Genomic DNA, 17,637 nt, shown 5'->3' on the forward strand with positions numbered 1-17,637 from the left:
ATGTCACTGCAGCCAGCAGCCCTCTCTCTCACTTAAAACTACACGTGTGACCAAATATCTTCCAAGCTGTGTTGAGCAAGTAAAAAACCTGAAGAAAAACAGCAGAATGCAACTATCTCAGGCAATTAGCACTTTTTTGCCCCTTTCAATACACTTTTCATAAATCATATGCAACACTCAGATCATTCAGAAGCTTTCTCTGTTAAATACCCAGTTTCATTAGTTCTAACTTCCTCAGACATATTTTCTGTCATACCTAAGGAACTGCTGAATGTTTCCAAAAGAAGCACATGATGAGAATGTTACTTGATGAGAAAAATGAGAAGAAAACCTGTGCTTAACTTTTCCAAAGCCTGTTAGGAATTCTGTCTAAATTTCTGTTTTCCTCCCAAGTATGGCTTTCAAAAGAACCTTACACCTAACACCAAACGGACAGAATTAGCCTTTTCCACATTTTCCCAGTGTCTAGGGGAAATATACCCCCTCCACCCCACCTTCTGCTCTATCTCTTACTGTGAGGTTGTTTAGTTTCACTGCGTTAGCATCCAATGCAAGTCATTTTTGCTGCGTGTAACTGGGTCTTTTAACTGTTGTAAAGCCTTTGAAGTTTCCTCTTTCTGCAAAGAGGTCAACGCGGTCTTTCTTTTGCCCTTTCAAAAGGACCTTTCATTCATTGCTGTGTTTGGTCAAGTTGTTGTGGGTTCTGCTCTGGCCTGGCACCATGAGTCCCCCCTACACAAGCAATTGCTGCTTTCGTGGCTACTGCTGTTTGTACTCCTTATTGCTTCTTCCATTTATCTTCACTGACACACCAAAGGAAAGAGGGGGCCGAAAGGGGAGAATTTGGCTGTAAGCTAAATTGATTGCATGTTATATTTCATGGAAGTCTGGCAGGAAGAGTTGAGTGATCTCAAGAGTTTCAGGAATATTTTCGTTCCTATTGGGCAAATCAATCAAAGCGCGCTCGGCCCCGGCTGCCCGCCCCCCTGGCAGCCCGGAGCAGAGCTCGCTGATTGTCAACAAAGGTTTGAATAGAACAAAAGTCTCCCAAGTGGACACTGCATTCACTTGATGGGGTCACATATTACCCAACATTTTATAAAACTCATGTGAATTTGAAAAGGATTCCCAGATAGATCAATGACCGGAGAAGCAGTAAATTTAGCAGGTAGGAGGGATGACCTAAAATCAAGGTGATGGTATTACATGTGGCAGTTACTCTTCTGTTTGGATTTTAAGTATCATGGGTGTCTTGGGACTATTTGAATGAATTCTTGCCAAACAAATGTATCTACCACTTTCCTGGGATGCTTCCACCCACCCTGCATCTGTCATGGAGGAATTTGTTTAAAGTGGGTTGCTTTTTCCCAAGCCTTCATCCACAACCCCAGCTGACCTGGCTGGTTTGGATCCAGCTTTACACGCTTCCCTGTGGCATCAGCATAAACACAGCGAGCCAGCAGAAACGGGGAGGCTCAAGCAACACCTAAGCAATTGTCCCCATAAGTGCTTGGCCAGAGTGTCTCCAGGTGATCATGGTCCCTCCCTATGTGCCAGAGCAATGTCTTAACCTTCTCTAAAAAACAGGACCACAGTCCTGCCACTCTCATCCTGCCTTTTCCTTTTAAATCCAGGAGATCCCCAGGCTGTAGCCACTCTGCTAACCTAGTCTTCCACCAGGTCCTGAAAAAATGTGATCTTGGTAATCCTGATTCCTGCTACAGTAACAAACTCTTAAATTCTGGCACAACATGTAGTTTTTAATTTCATGCTTGAAAACAGAGTGAGAAATAATGACTCTGCATTCTTCCTCAGCAAAGGCACAGCCTTAGGCTATCTAAGGAACACAAGGCCATATGATGTGTCACTATTTAAAAATTCAAAAGGAATCCAAAGGAGTACTTGGTGCTTGTTCCTCCGACCTTATCTGGTTCCCCACTAGCTTTGGCAATCCCTGTCACAAGTGAGAGCTGAGGGAATGCTGAGTCTGGAGTCATCACTCAGCCAACAAGTTAGTGCTTCTGCAAGATACAAGGAACTTGCTGACTGCTGGCACCTTATTTTGGACACAAGTCAGACTAGAAAGAGAGAATGGGTGCAAGACCTTGCAAAAACCTGTGGTTCTGGGCAGGCCTTCATTCTGCAAAAAACTTCAATGCAACCAGTTTGGATTTTGTAATCCTGTTTGCAAGAACCTCTTGCATTTGGAGGCCATATTAATCACCCCTCTCTGCAGCAAGCCACAAAACAGACCATTCATTTGGAGTGTTTGTTCTCTGGTGACTCAGTACGAATTTCGGTCCAATTAACATATTTATGAGAGGAGGAATATGCAAGTACAATTTTAAATCAATATAAGTATAGAATGTAAAGAACGTAAAAATCAGAAGAAAATCCCTGAAAAGGGGCATAGAGGGACATACTTTCAATATAAGAATTTTTTTCATACTGTTTCATCCTATGTCTTTAAAGAACAATAATTTATTTTTAGAAAAATATACAGGATTAAATTTTCCAGTTGCCTTGCCCAAATTCTTTGTACCAATGCCATGCTTCTGCACCCAGAAGAGCAATAGTGCAAAGAATGTACATAGATTTGCCCTTTATACATTGTCATGCACAGTTACTCTGTAAAATAATTTCAGCTGGATGGTTCAGAAACCCAAATTTCAACTTTATTGGAAAGGCTGAGATTCTCAGAAGAGTTTAGGGATTAACTTCTGCTAAATATAGGTGACAGTTATTGTCTGGCTGCAATAATCTCTTAAAAAAATTACAGCCCAAAAATCTCATGTGATAACTATCAGTTCAAGAATCTAGCAGGAAAACTGTATTCTTGCTGGGACTTTGCAGAGGCAGCCAGAAAACCACAGCTAAGGAACATTTAGAAACAGAACAAAACTTTGCTGTTGATGAAAGTGAGTACTCTGATGTCCAGCCAGTTTATTTCATAAATTTTCAAACATAAAGCTCACACACCACCACAGAGCAACCCAGTTTGAAGCCACCTGATCCACCCCAGCCATGAGCATTAACACTGTACAAGAAAAGATTATTACCTGGCACAATTCTGCATTCCAGCAAGGGTACTAACTGTTGAATCCATGGATGCTAAGCTAAACATTGTTACTAATCAAAAGTAAATAATCTGCTTAAAGCCCGCAGCTGTTTTGAAGCTCTCAGGTTTATGGACAGAATACATCTACGTGGGATACACTTTTATTATTAACCTGAGGGTTAATTGTTCAGTTTTCTACCTGCACCATCAATTAGCAAACCAACTTTGTTGACTAGAACTGGAAGAGTTGTTATGTACCACAGCTCAAAAGAGAGGTATTAAGAGATGATAAGAGAAATTGTGTGCTTAAGACTCATCTGATGCTGAAAACCCTCAGAGCACGAGGTGAATCCCCTCCCTCACCCCACTGCCCACTCTGAATTTGGTGCAGCCAGAACACAGTTGACTTTCTGGGCTGCAAGTGCACATTGCTGGGTCATGTTGAGCTTCTTACCAACCAACGTGCTGCTCTTAATCCTTTTTCTGCCCAGCCTGTATTACACTTGGGATTTTTGCCCACCCAGGGGCAGGACCTTGCACTGGGCCTTGCTGAACTTCACGGAGTTCTCGTGGGCCCACCTCTCAAGCCTGTCCAGGTCTTTCTTGATGGCATCCCTTTCCTCCAGCATGCTGACCACACCACACAGCTTGGTGGTGTTGGGAAACTTTCTGAGGGTACACTCAATCCCACTCTCCATGTTGCCAACAAAGATGTTAAACAATGTGAGCTAAAGACTTCCTATTTCCACCAAATGCTATTCTGATTTGCATTGGTTTTTTCCTTGGTTGTCTTGGTAAATGAGGTTGGTGGATAGTTTTAAATCTGTCCTCACCACACACTGGCACATCCCACCAGGGGCAGTAGCAAAGTGAGGGAGCACAGGAAGTGGAGGACAGAGACAGAAGAAGGCATGGCACGCATACCACATCCTGGAGTGCAAAATCCCACAGGAAAAATCGCCTGCAACCTCAGTCAGGATTGCAGCAAGCCCATAAGACTTGGATGAAATTTGCCTTTTTTCTCAATGCACGTGTGTCAATCACAACTCAGTCCACTCTCTCAGGTACACTTTTAATTTTTTACTGGAGTCACTGACAAGTGCATTTGGTTGTGTTTTGTTGTGTAGAGTCTGGTGGAAAGGCCTAGGGTTGATTTGGCTGTGCTTTGGCACTGTATCTGTGAACCAATACATCCAGAAGGTATCATTTACAGTGTAAGTCGAAATGAGTTTCCTCAAGTTTTCCAGTAATCCACTTTCTGCAAATATTTCAGATGGTAAAGTCTGATCATACAAACGTTATGGAAAGCAAACACCAAACAGCTGTGAGCCAAATAAATCAATTTCAAATCCAGGGAGTACATTTGCAGAATTCAATAGGAACCATTATCCTTAGCTCCCAAGAAAAAGATACCTCAGTTCCTTTGCTGAATGCGTGTTACTTGGTGCAATTAACTAAGAATTTGATGGATCAAGGATTTGAGGCCCAAATCTGGGATATACTATAAGGAGTGAGTAGTGAGGAATATTTCTATCTGCTTAAGCTTGGGTTTAGCCTGCAGTGCAGTATGGGTGTTGTGCTGGATCTAGAACTGTTACATAATTATAAAATATCATACAGTCATTGAAATGTGGGGAATTTAAACTAGACCTCCTGCGCTGGGTTGTTCCAATATTGCTCCCTTTCTTTTTTCTTCTTTTTAACTTTATCAATTTATTTATTTTCTATTTGGCTTCTGGAATGTAATCAGCTGGAAAACCAGGCGCAGAGAAAACAGTGTTGTGGGGCTTCCAGCCAAGTCCAGCAGTGCCCCAGGAAACACCAGGGCACCGTGACTTTGCCTGGTATCAGGAGGCACTCAGCACCTACACAGCTGGCCAGTGTAAATGAATGCTGGCAGGAGACCCATACTCTGGGAGTAAAGGTGACATATAATTAGTCCATATGACTTTTGTTGATAATAATTGCAGGTAACTGGCTGCATTCTGCTGGTCCAAATGACTGTCACCATGCGCCAAGGGCACACGTTATCTGCAAAGGTTTCGTATTTCATTTCAAGCAAGGAGTTATCCATTAATAAAAACAGAAGGCGATTACACGAATGTGCTCCCTGCCAAGACTGCCTAGCAGAGCACATGCAGAGCTTTTCTGGCAGTGCCTCCCCGCTGAGCAGCACTGCCCCTACGCCTCCTTCTGCAGCACATCCAGGCCCGGGAGGGGCTCCCAGGGAATGGTAGAAACGCCTGAGTAATTCACTATGGGGAAATGCAACAAGTAAATACTTGAACTGTGTTGTCCAGTGAAAAGGAAACAAGACCATCTTGCGGTGGGAGAAGGGGCATGAAAAGATGTTAACCGCATGAGCAGTAATCTCTTTGGCTGCTCAGTGTGCCACACTTGGGCTTTGTTTGCCTTGACTTATCTGGCTTACTTACCCCAATCCGTGTGATCATGGAGGTGCTGGAGGGCCTCTTTAAGTGTGCACGAGATCAGCTACTGGAGAAGGGCAATGAAACGTTAAGGAGGAAAGGTGGTACTATTAAAAAAGCAACCTTCAAGGCCACCTATCTTGACAAAAGGGCCCAGACAGGCAATAAATGCAGAAAATCATTGAGACAGCATTGAATTATGAAGGCTATTAAAACCCACAACTGAATTTACAGAATCAGCTTCCCCTGATGTATTATAAAAATGCTTTTCCCCAGGAACTGGAGATATCCAAATTTGTATTGCAGATTAATTACAGCTTTATTTAGCAGAACTGCAGAGGGGGAGTTTGGCTCAATCAAAATAGCATGGATATTAATGGTGTTAAACTTTCTGAATCTCATATACTGCCAGGAAATCATTAACATTACATTTAACAATTTCAGGTACTTCTGGTTTTGAACTCCACTTTTGTTATTTATGGAATTTTGATTGCAGAAAAAACATACCCAGCACTTGTATTTAGATTCTGTTTACAAAGGAGCTCTGTCTTCTCCCTGGAACTTGCATAAGAACAGAAAAGTAGATTATGTGGTTTCTTAATAGTTCCTCACAAAGAGTCTTCTGTTTCTGACAAATGGTTTATGCAAATGTATTCTCTGAACCGCTTTAAGAAGTACTCATGGAAAAATGACATTTTGCAAGAGGGAACAATGAATATTCAATGCATCATTTCTTAGGTGAGCTAATGGACAGCTTGTATTCCAGTGCCATTCTCTAATTTTGAAATTTTGACAGAGGGCAGAGAAGTATCAACAGGCAGTGGGAACTGAAAAGCACTGGCTCTCCAACCTTCCATCAGTATTCCAATAAAGGCAATTTAGGATTTTAAATTACAGGCTGGAAGCAAATTTTCAGTTTCCCCCAGATCAAGTAAAGGGCTGTTTTACAAAGGGCAGTGCAGAGAAAAAAATCTATCTGCATCCTTGAAATCATAGCTACTGCTGGGCTGTGGAAGGGCAAGAGGGTGAAGGCTTCACAAAAGCCTCCCATAGATATTAATCCTTGGTGTGAATGGCACAAAAAAAGAGGCAATTTGGAATGTACAGGCTGTATCTTGCAGGCCTTTTTCATACGAGCAGGCACATTGAAGTCAATAGCTTTGTTTGTATTGGGCTGGGACTTGCCTGAGAGCAAAGGCTGCTTGAGGAGCCTGCATTTTGCAGTCCTGTTCAGAAAGGGTGGACTGGCAGGAGGAATTTGACCTTTCCATGACAAAACCAATTTAAGTCATCAATTCACGTACAACTGCTGTATAAAAATTATAGTGTTAATTAAGAATAGATAGAGACTAAGAAACCAAAAGGAGGAAGAAAGGCAAGTTAAAGAAGCTGGAATGTAAATGTCTTAAGCCTCCTTTGCCTCTCATGCACCTCATGTGACAGAAACAAGCTTTGTGAGTTGAGTTCCACGAGTGTGCACAACAGTTTAGGGAAAGTCGGCAGGCTTTGCTCTCTCCTCTTCATCTCTTTTCTGCACTCCCACACTTTTTTACAATTATTTTACTGGTTTGGAGGTAGGATGCAAGTTGTTCTCAAGAGTTGCTTTCAAGAGTAAGGGTATCTCATCTTGTCCAATTCCTTTGTATTTAGTTGTTAGTAATCTTCCACATTTACCAGAAAGCTGGATAACTATATCTGTGAAACCTAGACATTTGGAGATAAAGAGTCATTCAGAAAATCTTCACCCAGATTGAAAAGAGGATCAGATCTCATGTTCATTTACAGCAGAGGTATTCAGCACATGAAGCAGGGTAACTAATACCTCTGATTGCTGAGCTTCTCAAGTTTATCACATTAAGTGCAACTAGAGATTGGAAAACAATTTCATGCATATAAATATCTTCTAGTAAGTACATTTAAATAACAGGTGACCTCAAAAGAGAAATTTTTGGACATGCTTTAAAACTTGCCTTCCAACAGGGAACGTAACGGTATTATTGTAAAAAAATATACACAACAGATATCTCGTTTCCACACAGTCATCTAAAGTTAATAGCCCAAATTCAGTGTTCAGTTACTTCACCATAATTCCTCAATTAGTTGAACCTATAAGCCATTCATTCAACAAGGTAATTGTGGAAAAGAACTCGAAAACTGAGATAGGAGATGCTGCACTACAGGATCGGATCACACTGAATTCTGCCTCAACTGTTTTTACAAACTATGCCCATAAAAACCAGAAACTCACTGCTTAGTTCAGGTCTATATAATACTAATATATGCCAAAAAGATTGCAGTATTGCACCCTTTTTTAGTTCCATTAGCAGAGGTGCTTTCAGAAACTTTCTGAACCGTTATAGGGGGGAGCAATGAGAAATTCCAATCTGCATGTAGAAATATCCACTGGTAGACATTAAAACTAATCTTCCAGAATGGTGAAAAACCCTACCTTCTTTGGGAGGGGAGTAAGGTTTTGCTAACAAATGTTTTAAATGGCCTTCTGTGGACTGTACGTGCTAGTATCAAGATTCTAAGCTGAGTATTGTTTCCGACTTCCCTTGGACAGCATTTCTGGCTGACAAACAAACAAATTTTGAAAGTAATTCAAAGAGGAACAGAAACTGCTGAAAACACCAAAGGCGTGCTCCATTTGTAGATTTAATTAAGATATCATGCCAATAGAAAGTGCTTAGTCGCAGAACAATAATTTTCTGCTGCTGTGTATGCACCAAGACTAAGCTGAAGAGCTTATTTTCAAAGTAGGAGTTACTGGTCCTGCCACAGCTGGCAAGACAAGTGATATAACACTCTTAGAAACAATGTCTGGAGATGGTTTAATAATTTAAGCTGGTGGAAATCCTGATCGGCTGCTTGACAGAGAGGAGGAGACTGTGAGAGGAAAGGTCAGGTCTGTACTTACTCTTTCCCTCAAGGTCAATTGCTGGACACTGTCAGACACTGCTGGGGTTACTGGCTCATTAGCCAGCCCCAGCAAGGCCATTTTGGAGCAGATGAAAGTTGCCTGCATGACAGACTCTTAGTGTCACCACAGCTTTAGATATCAAACTTCACGTGACCTTTTGAAACCCTGTTGCTGCTTAGTGCAGGGGAAGGAACTGGAGTTTGTGTCATCTGCCCAGTTTGCTTACCTGGTACCATACGGGACAAGTCCAACACACACCTACATGTAAACCATGAGGCAAGGCTGGGCTGTTCTCACACTGTGAAGCCATGGCCAAGAAGCTGCACTGCTCACTGTGGGTCACAGCTGGGAAAAGAACAGAATTTAGAGACAACAGAGCAGGTGGAGCACTGTGACAGTTCCACAGGGGACCATGGTCCTCTGAGACCTGTACAGAGCCTAAACAGGTAAGGAAAGACTTTTGCAACTGGTGTGTAGGGCCAGAGGGAAAGGGAGATTTGGGATGCCATGTCCAATGCTGATCACTCCCTCGCTGGTGCATTCAGTTCAGGCTTTACAAAGCAGAAGCTTTAGGCTAACTAACATATTTTTAACAAGTAAAAGGCCAGCTAGGTTATTTTCAGTACATAAAAATGAATCACTATCTTGATTTGCAATTTCCAGGGACTATTCCTTCTGACAAATAAATAAACAGGTATGTATGCATCTAAAACAGTAAATTAATGGCCTCAGTTTGCCCAAATAAGTGCGTGTCAAATTGCAGCTAAAATATCTCTTAAGTCAGGAATTGTTTATCCCTAAAACCTTGATGCACACAAAGCCAGAATACCTCACATCCCAGTAATTCTCCCCAGACAGGCACAGATAGGTGTTACCATGTTTGCAAATCGCATTTCTGACACTGAGCCTAACGTTCACCAGAATCAATACTGGGACTGCAACTGAAATCGGAGTCTAAACTCAGGCTCCTATTATTGTAACCTCAAAGTTTCTCTCAAATTCCTTCTTGGAAGTCATGCTTGCACTACGTAGAAAGATACTAAAATACTTCTTACATAACTGCTCAGGAAAAGCTCTACGTGGGGAATAAACTACTGAGCTGGCATTAATTTAATTTTACTCTAGTGTTCTGCAATATGGCATATTTCACATCAGCTCCACTGCGTAAGGTTCTTCTATCTATCAACTTGAAGAGACAAGTTTGACATTAAATTTATTTCTTGGATAAATTACTGGATGCTTCTGAAGTCTACACTGAAGCATGAAGTGATAGTGTCTGCTGAAGCCATCAGTTCTTATTGACAAGTCTGGTTAAATTATCAGGTTGTATGTAATTTTATTTGAGTGTAGGAAAATGAAGGTTATAGCCAAGAACTTGGTGGGGTTTTCTTTCCTGAGATGATGATTTATTCCTTTTGGCTTCAATAGCTACGGTGTCAGGCGTATTTTATATTTTTCCAACTTTGACACTTCAAACATTTGATTTCCCTTTGCAACTTCCAACCTAAAACATGTTTCCCATTATATATATTCAAGTGACTGCCTTGCACACACTGACTCATGAGGCTGGTTTTTATTTTCACAAAATATATAACCCTATTTGAATAAAATACAGATGGTGTCCAATACATTAAACACAGCAAATTTGCCATTCCCTTCTCCATCCCTTCTATGTTCCCTTCCCCAGATTTTCTGTGGCTGTATGAAATCTTACCAGCCTCAACAGCTTTGAGAGGACATGGCAACAGAAATGTGATGCCATTCATGTATGGTTTGCTGCAATAAACAATGTGAATTTTTTTAATTATTAGCATTTTTCTGTAGGATTCTGCATTTGGAGCTCTGCTTTAAAGCAAGCTTTGTGCCCCCTGGAAGGTACAGAACAGGCAGCTTCACATTGCCCTGTGGTAGAGTTTGAATTAAGGGCAATCAACATGGCATATGGCACCAAGGTCCCAGGTGACAGCTGGAGCAGATTCAGCTGCCTCTTATATCACCAAGCAATTTAGAAGGAAAAAAAAAAAGGCCATATACAAGTATATAGTAAATTACCTGAGTAAATTAGTAAGAACTGCTGAAATTAATTGAAGAAAAACTGTTCTGGGTTTGCTCTGAAAGCATAACTATACTTTGTAGTATACACACACATAACATTTATTTGGAATACACAAGGTTTGGGGTTTTAAATAAGATTCTATCAGCATCACTAGATGGCATTGGAGGGTGCTTCATCTCATCATAAGAAAACAGTCTGTAGTAATTTTTATTAGGAACACTAAGTTAACACAGTGAATTTATCCCAAGCAAGCTGAGGGCATGTTCTGTGGTGAGGGAATTGCAACATGAGGCAAGAACCAAGGCTGGCTGGGCAGCCTCAGCATTGCTGCAGTTTCCTTCTGTCACACACAAGGAGTCTACCATCTCTGAGCAAGAATGGGAGGACTGAAATCTGGAGAGAAATAAATTGCAAAAGGTACTGAAGGAACTGTGAACTGGTATTACAAGGGTTGGTGACTTCAGAGAGGTAAGAGTTAATCCCTCCCTGAGATGTAGGGTGAAATTCTTGGACTGCGTATTTGTTTTTTCCCCCCAGCAAATTTTACAATTATTATACAAATGGTATTTCTGTTTTTCTTACACCTTTTTTACTATACAGTCCTCATGTCCCTTTCCTATTACTTTTAGAATGAGACATGTTTGCCATCCAGTGATATTTTTGGTTGGCATCAACATCCACTTTGGAATTACTGTTAACTTTGGCCGCCGACTCTTGTCCCTTGATTGTTACTGCACAGGAGTCATGCAGAATCAACTGCACCACACCTACACTGGTTTCTGAATTGCAAGAGTATTATCATGCTCATAGAGCTCTCTTTTACTCCTACTATTTAGTAGTTGGTAAAAAGAGGCAAAGAGGAGTTTGTTCACCTATGAATACACAATTCTAGGAGCTCAATCTCTAAGAAATGGACTGTATATCAGAATAATTATAGGCCAGGGAGCATATGTTGCAATATAAAGCAGCAAAATGGTGATTTCTTTTCACATCTGCCACTTTGACCCATAATCCAAGTCATTAAACTTTTCAATTCTCCTGGTAGACAGTGCGGTCTGTTCAAAAATTCACTGCCTGTATGATAAAATGTGCATTACTTTTTGCCTCTGCAACATTCTTTCTGCTTAAGAGCTGTCATTGACCAAAGTTCTATAAGGAATCACAAATTAGAACCATGTACAGATGAAAACTTGACATTTAATTGAAGTGTTTCCATTCTTTAAACAGGCTTTGGGTTCATAACTCTTGGGGGTTAAAGGACAGGATGGTAAAACATTTAGAAAGAGTAGCATGCATGCTGATCAAGAGCTTGTGCCCAAGAATGAGGCAATACCTGCCAGTAAGTCATATGAGGTTTTTAACAGGTCATGAACTTGCACAAACCCAAGGTCTTGTATAAAACATTAAATACACCGTCTTCTAAAAGTGCCACTGTGCCCCTGGTCATCTATTTGTCTGACTGGCTGCTCTGCATTCCTTCTAGTCTATTTATAGAAAGCTGTAATTCATAAATACCAATTTGTACCATTATCTTCATACATGCCAGGTACTTGTATTGTTGAAAACTGGAAATTGTTCTTAGGGCATACTTGAAGTTGGCAGAAGGATGATAAACAGGAACGGCATTATTCCTATTAAACAGTGAGTGTAAATGTGCAGAATTCATATTCCCCTCCTGGCATTACTTATTAAATAATATGTCTTTAATTTTCTGCATCTTGCTAAAGCTTCCATCTAAAAGTAAGATAAGTCTTCACGTTGTCATTGTTTAAATGTCACAGGAACCTACACGTGCTCACACGGACATGTATATATGGGAAAATCAGTGTATTTTTCCTCACTTATATGGCTCAAACATTTAGGTCCAAGAGGTAGGTGCTACTGAGTTCCTCCTCCATAGATACTTTAAAATTGAACAGTCTGGTTCTGTTTTACGTGACCATTAATCAAGAATTAACTGATCTACACTGGCAAAATCAAGCTAAGTAAGATCAGATTCTGGCTTTATCATTTCAAGTAGCCACTGGATAGTTTAGTCTTCCTTCTCAGCCTCCCAGTCTTCTGCTGAAAAACTGTAGTTAGCAGGGACTTTTTGTTTAAAAGCCACAATTTCCAATAAATGTGTTGTTTTCCCTCTGGCTTGACATCAAAGACAGTTTCATAATGAGGGTGGCTTCTACTGAATTATATTTCCCATCAGTTTGCAGAGAAGTGAGGCACCTATTACACAAAGGCAATTGTTGACTGTACACAACTACAAAGGGAAGAGACACTACATCTTGTTTCCTTCACATTTTTTAAATGTACCTCTTAAAAGCATCCATTCCAATCAGAAAAAAATCCCTTGTACTTACTTGCAAGAGTCTTACTTGTTAAGAATTCAAATGCCAACGTCCATGTCTGTGTTGAAGGAAGGACAGGGACTCTGCATGCCTCAGGAGCTCTAGAGGAGGGCAGCCCAACATGTCTTACTCCTGCTTAAAACACAGAGAGAGAGAAAAAATATCATTTCTTTACCAAAAAAAAAGGATTCAATGATCACATCTCAAAAAACATTAAGCATAGTATGACTGTGAAGTCTTTATATACTGCCTGCTTTCCTCAAATGTTCCTCTTCTTCTTTGAGTCCCATTTTTTTTTCTGCAGTTGATTGATGAAAACTTCAGATGAGTCTTTTCAACCCGAGTCTGTTTGACTCCTTTCAACACCATTTCACATTTTGACCAAAAGGTTAGGGATATGTTTTCCTCAAAAAAACTTGTGAACAGTCTTGCCACTCAATTTTTCCTTTTTTTTCCCCCAATAGTAGGTTGTAGTTAAGCCTTCACAGAATTTAGAACTAAAGAATACAAGATAAGGCTCTCTCTGCTAAATTTGAACATCACTGTTCATATCATCATGGTTCATATTATTATTTCCTGCCAGGCAACATAATATGATCTCTGGATATTCACTGCCACCTTCCATATGTTTTGAATTACAAATCCTCTCAGTACAAGCTGATAAGGTGAATTTCAGAGGCAGGGACAAGATCTCCACTGTGGACCTGCCATGGTCAGGTCTTGCCCCAGGAGAGTGTCCCCTGTGGTTGCTGCACCACACACAGAATTGGCAACAGGGAGAACTGCCTTCATGCCAAGTTGCTGTCCTCCCTGCACCCCACTCTGCCATTCCCACAAATCTCACAAATCTTATGGGAAACTTGATTATGGCTGGGAGAAGGACTAAGCAAAATGCCTCAATGTAGCAGTGGGAGGCAGGGCAAATCACAAATAGTTGCACTACACTTAAACTCCTTTATCTCATGTTGAAAGAATATCTCTCTGAGATTCTTCGCCAGCATCCCACCGCCCATCCAACCCCTTTCACTCCTTATACAAACTTACCTGAGCTTCTCAGCTGGAAACAGGGCCCACTTTTTTTCAGGCTTTGTCTCATGGCAATGAATGCTCGTGGCAGTATTAGTAATTTCACCATAGATTTCTCCCAGATGTGATGTGAGCTGTGACCACCTGTTTGAAGCTGATTAAGGACACCTCAGCTTTCTACTTAAAAAGACACACTGAAGTTGGGGAGAAAGCTCTGAAAAATGAGCAGATAAAGCAGTAGGCTCAGACAAGACAGAGAAAAGTAGAAGAACACATTTTTATTTTGGTCTAAGCAAAGACAAAAGCTCTCAGCATGTCTCCCCTGCAACCCTCAGGATATCAGGCCAGAGGTGATGCTGGTCAGTGCTTGTTTCATTGCCTGGAGCCTGTTCCCAGTGGTGGGACTAGAATCACCTCCTCATCAAACCATCACGAGACAGTGGGCAGTTCTTGGAGATGCTCTGAGCCTCAGACCAGCCAGGGTGATGTGGCGCTGGACTGAGCCAAACCCTCAGCACAGCCCCTTGCAGAGCTGCAGCACCCATTGCCTCACACAGCTCTCACTTCTCCAGATGAACTCAACATCCTGTTTAGCACTTCATTTTGTACACAGGCAATTGGTTTTTCACTAAGGAAATAAGCTCTCCCTGTTCAGCGTGACACGTACATAAATACGTATACACATAGACACACGTGCATGTGCACACACGGACAGCAGCCGTTTAAGGCCCTGTGGGTGTCTTCTTTCATAGTTCTACTTTGTGGCTTGAGGAAGCCAGGAAATGTAAAAAGCAGCCAAAAAGTTAGGGATAAAAACAGATAGAAATGCCTTTTCCACAGAAAACATGAAGCAGGTCCCAGGCTGACCGGCCCAGACCTGCCAACTTGCTTTGTGTCTTTTCCTCCTCTTCCTCTTCCTCTGTGGCTTCTCAAGGGTTTCCATGCCATGAATGCCAGTCAGGCACTTTGCTGAATCAGACCCACTGCTGCAAAAATCACTTTCTCCACATAAATTCAGAATTTTAGCAGTGCTTATTACAGCTGTTAAATTCCCTTATTGTAGTATCACACCTCTCTTACTAAGATTTTAATCAGCATTTCCACTGGAAAGCCTTACTCTCAGAGTTATAAAACCTGCCTGTGTAAAGTTGATTACCACTGAAATTTAAAATCTAGCTTCTTGGCTCACAGCTATATTTCTTTCTTGCTTACTTGATCTCTGTTTGCAAAAGCTGATGTAAATTGGTTTGGCAACTTTGTTTAATTCTAGGGATAAACAATTCCTGACTTAAGAGGCAATTTTTTTCTCGTGTGCAGAAAGTGAAGGAATGAAATTATTGAAGTTACCTACTACAACATTAAAGTATTACCCTGGATGCTTTTTTTTTCTTTTAAATGTTGGCATTTTTTACATAGGAATGCAACTAAAGAATTTAAATTTAAAGAATGTTTTTAAATGCTGAGTATTTTTGGAACTGTGCAGTGCTTAATGGGAAGGAAATCACAGGAGGTTAAAGACTTTCAAAATACATACCAGCACCTCAGTGCCAACAACCCCTATCACTTCAATGAACTGTGCAGTATGTGTTGGCATGATTTATGCAGCAATTTTAAAAGAATCCGTAGTGTTTGTTTATTACCACAGTATGATTGATGGGTTCCTAAGTGCATGGCGACACAATCCGCTGAGCTATTACGGCTGGGAGTTTGATAATTTGGGAGTTACAGCCATTAGAAGACATCACTTCAGCCGGTTGCCAGAGCCATTAGGGCATCAGTGACCTCAGAGAAACGGCGGTGAGACAAGACCCGCTGCCGGTGGTGTCATTGTCGGACCTTCTCTCCTGCACGGCCACACTGCTGCCTGGCTTCCCTGATTCGCCTGCTCTCCTTCCCTGCCCCTCCCTGGCAGCAAAAACACACCTTTGGCCCAATTTCATCAAGTCCTGCTCTCACCATTGCCCCTTCCAAGTGCTAAAAGACTGATACCAACATAATGCAAAGCACAGAGCAGCAAAGGCTGCTCAACCACTGTCTTCTAACCATGACTCACTTTGTGACAGGCAACCACAGACAAAGCCACCAAGTACTCCAGGCACCAACAGACCCATCCCTGGGAGCCACTGGAACAACTTCAGTCCTTTCTGGAAAAAATATCCCAAGTCTAAGTTTACATACAATACACTGGATTTAGGCATTTATTTGAAACGCAAACACACAAAAATCAAGAATAAAAGAAATTTTATTTATCTTTTATTTTTATCTTTTTTACAAAAATAAACAATTTGAGAAACAAAAGCACATTTTTTCCTGACTGTACAAACTACAAAACAGTATGACATTGGTCACTTTAGCATTTACTTCATTGCTTTCACTGAAAGCAAATTCTCTAGACACACCCTGCCTTTAAGATGCATTTTGTATAGAATTAAGGCTAGCATTCATTTGACATCATTACGGTCATTTACTTCATCCACTCTAAGAATTAGCAAGCGATGCCTAAGAAAACCAAGGACCTGATGATAAAAGGTAGGAATAACTGCAAGATAGTCGTTAAATTAGTACTGTTCAGCCAGCTGGACTGCTTTGCCAGTCTGTCAAAGATGTGGCTTCCTGAACAATTCAAACTGATTCAACAAAAGTCTTAAGCACAGGCTTAATTGTAAGCATATGCTTAGGGCTATCCAGCAAAGCACTCGGCACTTGGGTAAGTCCCTGCCCTTTCAGTGGGACTATTCATATGCTTATGTGATTTGCTAGATTTACAAAATGGCTCTTTCAAATTAAAAATGAAACTTTATGATAACACTGGAAGCAAAAATGAAAATTAGTTGCAGTCTTGCAATTCTAAACATAAGCAATTCCTTCCGTTTGACAAATATGCCGGCATTGCGTATTCCATAGCTTTAACACAAACGCTGATTGTCCTCAGTAACGTTTGCTGTTCAGCAGACAAACTGGTATGCTTCAGTTCCTCTGTTGTGATTGTACGTGCCCAAATAAATATCAGTGTGGAGGATACAGGCTTCCCAGAGATTCATCCCTGGACACACATGTATAGGTGAGAAATGTTATCCTGACCTTGGTTAGAAAAGCCAGAGCTGCCAGCCAATTTATAACCAAAATTATACTCTAACAGTGTATCGTCTCTTGTACTTTGCTTTGGGTTGTTTTGTTCTGTTTTGAAATCACATTTTCAAAATCTTGTTTTATTGCACATTCATCCTGGTCATGCAGGTTACTTCTTTAAAGTTTCCTTTAGCACTCTATAGATTAGAATGAGTAATAGTGCAATTATTTCTCCGGCCACAGCCGCCTTCTACCTAACAGCTGCCTATATTTATACACAAACAGCTCTTATCACTCATGTGTCAGACTGAGCCTCTTTAGGTGTCAGTCTGTCACCTTCACATATGTTATCTTGTCAGGATCAGGCACAATATGATTTGAGGCCATCTTGAAGAAAACAAGCTGCCGACCTGCATTGAATAGGAAAGGGGGGCAAGGGAAAAGTATTTAGAAGTGATGAGCAAAAGGTTGCCTACCTTAAAATAGTGACATTTCAAATTCTACTTCAACCTATGCATTTTCCAGGCCATGCAAGACTGAACTCTCTCCTAACTTGAGCTGGTATAAATCTGAACAGGTTTTGCCTAAAATGACGCCAAATTTCCCCTGGTTTCAATATCTTTACTCTTACCTAATTATGGTCAAGGTACAGCTGTGCACAGCTAACACAGTAGATAAAGGAAAGGTCTGAAGATTTTAATACAAATCCCGTGTGATCTTTAAAGAAGTATTTT

The 17,637-nt window shown here is 41.0% G+C and overlaps 1 protein-coding gene and 1 long non-coding RNA gene across 2 annotated transcripts in view; both read right to left on the bottom strand.

Annotated features, from left to right (window-relative positions):
* Nucleotides 1-2,902: 2,902 nt before the first annotated feature.
* On the bottom strand, nt 2,903-8,966 carry LOC116441221. Its single transcript, XR_004238970.1, has 2 exons — nt 8,637-8,966; nt 2,903-7,191 (listed from the first exon to the last, which is right to left on the bottom strand). It is a non-coding gene; the product is annotated as an uncharacterized LOC116441221 (long non-coding RNA).
* Nucleotides 8,967-16,060: 7,094 nt separating this feature from the next.
* Nucleotides 16,061-17,637, bottom strand: part of PKDCC (protein kinase domain containing, cytoplasmic) — a 35,759-nt gene continuing 34,182 nt past the window's right edge. The window contains exon 7 of the mRNA XM_032102875.1: nt 16,061-17,313. Coding sequence (XP_031958766.1) covers nt 17,228-17,313 — 86 coding nt within the window. The 3' untranslated portion in view covers nt 16,061-17,227. The remainder of the gene's footprint in view (nt 17,314-17,637) is intronic.

This window comes from Corvus moneduloides, chromosome 3, assembly GCF_009650955.1.
Source record: "Corvus moneduloides isolate bCorMon1 chromosome 3, bCorMon1.pri, whole genome shotgun sequence".
Taxonomy (NCBI): domain Eukaryota; kingdom Metazoa; phylum Chordata; class Aves; order Passeriformes; family Corvidae; genus Corvus; species Corvus moneduloides.